The following is a 5,629-nucleotide window of genomic DNA, read 5'->3' as shown; positions in this document are numbered from 1 at the left end:
GACAGATTCGAAATTCAAATGTAATATTTTTTTATAATTAAGTGTAACAGTATTTATGGCCAGACTAAGTATATCCCAAGTTTCAAAGTGTAATGTAATTCATTTACGTCTTAATTTTATGTTCCCATGTGTTTGTAATAAATTATGAATAAAAATGTGTATTCTCTGAAACAAATCTATTGTTATATATAAATATTTGAAACTTTCCATGTACATACATTTAATATAATAAGTTAAAATACTTAATTTCGGGTATTAAAAATAGTCAATACAAAATCAGTTGTAAGGATTTCAACAATATACTTAAATTACTTTTACATACCGTATACAAAACCTGCAACTGTATTTAAATGTAAGACAGTGTTTATTTATTTATTTGATCAACCAACATTAGTTTACAATGATTTTTACATATAAATAGTATATTATAACAAATATTCTTGCGAAAACGTAACAAGTAATTAAAGGTTAACGCAGCATGCACAAATTGAACAGAGCTATTTCTTAAATTAGTAGAATACAGTCTTATAGACAAACAAAATTCTTACCTTGATTATCCCGAAACCTCATAAAAATATTTATTTAATAAAAAACGTGTGAATAAATGAACTAACGAAAAGTTTTATAGAAGCTATAGTATAAATATCTCAATAAAAAAGTGGTTATTATCATCAGGAGCTTTGAATTTTGTCCCGTTTAACCTGGTAGCAACAATTGTCAAATAATGAATGAATTAATGTAATAAATCATATAACAAATGAGAATCATAAAGCTATATCGTATTCATAATTTAGTAAGTGAATCTGTAAAACTATGGTATTCAATTATTCCAATTGTACAGAATAATTTAGTAAAAATTTATCTTGAAACGACGTTAAAAGTGAAAGAGTTAAAAGGGAAAAAATGAAAGAAGAATTAGCATTTTCATCGGTTTATTATATAAACATGATTTTTATATAATACTCTTATTCTATTATTCTATAGTACTCTGGATACCTTTCTCTGGGTGAATTTATAAAAGATGAACGTTTGAATGGCCAATTAAAGGATGGTAAATATGATAGAGAGAAAGGAAAAGACGGCAAATAAGAAAACAAGTTTGAGAAAAATGACGGCTTAGGTTTGTTGAAATATATGGGATTTTCGTCTTCTCCATTGAGTTCTGGAATAATCTCAATGGGTTTATTAACTATTTGTGGATAATGATACTCGTAATTTGGTTCTCTGACGGGATATTCTAGTTCTTCAGAATTCTCTACTGGCAATTTCTGTTCATCGTTATCTTGCACTTGAGGTGCACCTTCTTCTTTTATGTATTCAAGTACCTCGGGATCAATTGGAGGAAGTTCTGGTGCTGCAGGAATAACCACCTTTTGGTCCTCATCTTTTTCTTCACTACTTTTTGATTTTGGGGGTGAAACATTGCTTGAAATTTTATCACTATTATCAATGGGAGCAAGAGAATCAGAGTTAAATATTTGTTGATTTTTTTCTGGTTCTATAAGATACATAGGGTCTTTGTCCTCATAATGCGTGGAAGATGTTGGTACTATTTCGTTGGGTTTGCTAAGTTCAGGTTCTTTGGAATCTTCTTTTATATATTCGAATATTGAAGGGTCTAATGGAGGTAGCTGAGGAGCTTCAGGTATATTTACTTTATGATCTCCGTCTTCTTCGCTTTCTGATTTGGTGGGTTCTAAATTAGTAAATATATTATCAATATTTGATATTGAGACAGGTGAATCAGAATTAATAAGATGTTCATCTCTGTCAGGTTTTGCAATATCATCAGAATTTTGTTCATTCGATTGCGGAGAAGAAGTTTGGTATTCCGAATGTTCGTTCTCAGTGACTCGCTCCGTTGGGGTTTGGTTTTCGTTATCATTGATATGTTCAAATATTGAATTATCAATGAAAGGTAACAGCTGTTCTTGTGAAATAACACCTTTCTCGTTATCAATTTTTTCCTCACTACTTTTTTTGTTAGGTATCTCTTGATTTAATACATCACCATTATTTGTAAGGAAATCGAAAAACTCAGGACTATTCTCATCCTCCGATGATAGATTAGAGCTTTCCTCTTTCGGGCTCTCGTCATCAGCCACACGGCCTTGTGGTTGGACATCCTTAATTTCTTGAGAATTCCGATCATTTGAATTATTTTCCGAGACCTTGGAATCATCGGGTATGTCCTGTTCGGTTATCTTTATAAATTCTATAACTGCAGGTTTATTTTCTGAGTCCGATAAATCATTGTCTGATCCTGGGTCTTTACTACCGAAGATATCAGATTGTTCTGATCTACTGTCATCCTCCAGCAATTCAGGACTTGTTAAATCATTGGAATCCTCCTCTTTTGGTTGCTTATTTATAACACTTTGTTGCTTCTGTGATTTATCTGCTTCTTTGTTCTGATCTGAAGCTTTTTGTTTCAAAAGCAAATTACCTTCATCATAAGATACTAAATTATCTGCTTCTGCCTCTTCAAATGCTTTCGCAAGAATTGACGGATCTATCAATGGTTCATCAAGATCTATGGGAATAGAGTTTTTTTTACCGTCTGAAATTTTTTCATTACTTCCTGAATTCGGTTTGGGTATATCATTAGTAGATGTTTTGCCTTTACTGAGTAAAAAGTCTGGATTAGCTGGAATTGCTGTTACAGCTACTAGTATAGACAATACAGCAAGAATATACGTTTTCTGTGGAAAAAGATAATATTAAATTTGAATTATTAATGTAGATCTTTCGTTAATCGCAAAATTTTTTATTGTGTAAGCTTCATTGTTTATGAAATGATAATTTTTTGTATGAGTTTCCATGATCGGAAAGCATAAAATAAATTATTCTTAACAAAAATCAAACCACTTACAAGTTAAATATTTAATATGAAACACCAACTTCAACTTTACGTTTTACTTTGTGAAAGCGGATTAACTATAATTTGTTTGTGTGTTCGATTATACCCCAGTATTATAAGATGTAGTGAGTGAATTTATTATGTAGACACACCTCCACTATTTTATTATTATAAACTATGATGTATTTTATGTTTGTTACGATTTAACTTAAGAACTACTATCGAGTACATACTTCGAATATATTATGTTATATGTAGATAATATATAGTACGTTATAAATTTGCACAGTTAACGTATAAAACGTGTCGTAATACATATTATTCTTTTTAATTTAATTTTAGCAAAAAATGTGTTAAGCATTTGAAAACCTTTTGAATTTATTTAGTTAACTTCTACGTTTAATTATTTATACATTTTAAAAAGCTATTTTATTAAAAAAATAAATATGTATGTATTAATATTTATTTATGTATTCTTTATTGCTCTAAAACAAAACTAAAATAAAACCTAATATAATTACTAACAAAATAATTGGCGGTCTTATTGCTATATAGCGATTTCTTCCAGTAGTCAATATTTTATAGAGAATTATAGAGACTATTACACAAATTATATTAATGTTCTGCGTCAGTCACGGTCACTAAAAAAATATAAAATAAATAAGGCGATAATAATGAGAGGCCTTACAATTTCAAAGTAAAATAATATTAAATCTAATGTACTTTTCCTACTTACGATTGTGTATTGTGCCATTGTGTTGTCTTATGATGATGAAACTCCATACTGGGCGCTGGCTAATCGTTAGGGTTTTATATAGTGATTAAATATTGCTTATGTAATTATGAATATCATTTTTAAGTAATTATTAACTCATTTTCATCTACGCACTTTAATTGCTTTATGTTATTGTTTTTCTTATAAACATTCAAAAATCTCAATATTTTTGTAGAGCAAATAAATTTACATTTTAAATACTTCATGCAAGGGGAGCCAATGGCAGGCTATTTTCGTTTTCCTCATCTTTCCCAGTCCATTCCTTCTTTCCTGTCGTCAATCCTTTCCAAACCCTTACTCCTTAAAGCAGGCAGCACATTCATACGCGGTTGTGATTGCTTATCATCAAGGAAACTATCAGCTTAGTTGCCCGGTCTCACATAAAAATAAATACCCACAAAATATCTACGACTAGTGTATATTTAAATCATATCTGATATTCAAAGAGATTTCGATTTCGATGAGAGATTTTTTTTGTGTAGAGTTTAAAACAAAGTCGATACATGCCATTTTTTTATACTAATGGAACAGTCTTGAGTTTAATCGTAGAAAACTTTTCTTTTTATAATACAAGATGCTTGCCACGGCTCCGCCTAATTAGACGTATTTGTAAGTTTTTTTTTTATTTAAACAGTTATTGTACTAATACACGCGGCGACAAATCCAACTAACCAAAAAGTTATTAAAAACCGTTTTGTTATTCTTGAGTTATTACTAATCCTACTTTCTTCTATGTTAGTACTTATATAAGTCTAGACTAGTTTACTTTCAAAGTGCATGTATATTAAATAATAAGCAATTTTGAAATAAAACATGTTGTTGTCAGGTTGAAAAGCGATTATAATTTTATTAACTGTCAAATTGGTCTATCTATTCACTGAGGCACTGGTACTTATGCTACCACAACTTCGGGAGCAACGGGAAGATGATTGCCTTCAACATGAGTTCCATCAAGCCCGGCAGTGAACTTTGTGACATAGAGCTGGCCATCATCACCGATGTAGGAGACTTCACCGTCGACGATGAGAACATAGTCACCCTCCCTTGCAGTGGGCACGAGGCGACCGCGTTCCGAAACGACAATACCCTCTGCTGTCACGTACCGCAGTGCATACTGCCCGAACTCATCTCGAACCTCCTCGAAATCCAGGGCAGGCTTAGCACGAATTACCGCCAGCTCCTCAAGGGCAGTTGGTGCGCAAGCCACAGCGGCTACCATAGCGCATAATACAACAAGCTGAAATTAATTGGATATAAGTTAATACAAGGCTAACAGAAGGCGAATTACTATAAATTCTATTGATCTGATTAATCGTATTCTAAGATATCACTTCTCGCCATGTTCTCACAAATTAATGCAATAGAACATAATGCGACTGTTAACATGTCATTAATCCATTTGTAAAAAGGGAAAATATAGAAATGTAAACATGCTTAAAAAATCTGCTGGTGTTAGCTGCTGTTACAATATGTTACATATGTTACAATATTTTTTTCAGTATACATAATATAACAAATTTCATTAAAATCATGGCGAATCTTTTAAGTAAATATTTTGTAAAATCTTACCAACTGCATGATGAGGATGATTGATGATGATTTCTATTTCACTAAGGTGTATAGTATTAAATGTTCTTTTCCAGAATGATGCTTACAACAAATTTGTCACATTTTATATTGTATCCACAGTTCATTAACTAATAAGAGAATGTAAAATATTTGAAAACTAGTTATAAACAATTTTATTATAAATTAAAAGTTAATGAGATGCCATCGGAGTAATTACAAAATTGCATACTATATTAATTACTTTACGAAAATTTTCATAACGTTTGATTTTTTCCTACAAAAGTATTCTGATAATAAGGCTGAACGCTTCATTTTTTAACAAAAACTTATATAACCCTTACTAATACATACTTAGTCTGGCCATAAATACTGTTACACTTAATTATAAAAAAATATTACATTTGAATTTCGAATCTGCCATTTTT

The 5,629-nt window shown here is 30.8% G+C and overlaps 2 protein-coding genes across 2 annotated transcripts; both read right to left on the bottom strand.

Annotated features, from left to right (window-relative positions):
* Positions 1-75: 75 nt before the first annotated feature.
* Positions 76-3,646, bottom strand: LOC119831528 (protein hsr-9-like). The gene is made up of 2 exons (XM_038354933.1): positions 3,597-3,646; positions 76-2,702 (listed from the first exon to the last, which is right to left on the bottom strand). Exons 1-2 carry the CDS (start codon positions 3,612-3,614, stop codon positions 966-968), a joined length of 1,755 nt encoding a protein of 584 aa, XP_038210861.1. The 5' UTR covers positions 3,615-3,646; the 3' UTR covers positions 76-965.
* Positions 3,647-4,501: 855 nt separating this feature from the next.
* On the bottom strand, positions 4,502-4,960 carry LOC119831529 (larval cuticle protein 65Ag1-like). The gene has a single exon (XM_038354934.1). It carries the CDS (start codon positions 4,852-4,854, stop codon positions 4,528-4,530), a length of 327 nt encoding a protein of 108 aa, XP_038210862.1. The 5' UTR covers positions 4,855-4,960; the 3' UTR covers positions 4,502-4,527.
* Between the last annotated feature and the right edge of the window lie 669 nt (positions 4,961-5,629).

Source organism: Zerene cesonia, chromosome 13, assembly GCF_012273895.1.
Source record: "Zerene cesonia ecotype Mississippi chromosome 13, Zerene_cesonia_1.1, whole genome shotgun sequence".
NCBI classification, from domain to species: domain Eukaryota; kingdom Metazoa; phylum Arthropoda; class Insecta; order Lepidoptera; family Pieridae; genus Zerene; species Zerene cesonia.
Note: the sequence above shows the minus strand (reverse complement) of the source record. Positions and strands in the feature narration are given on the sequence as shown.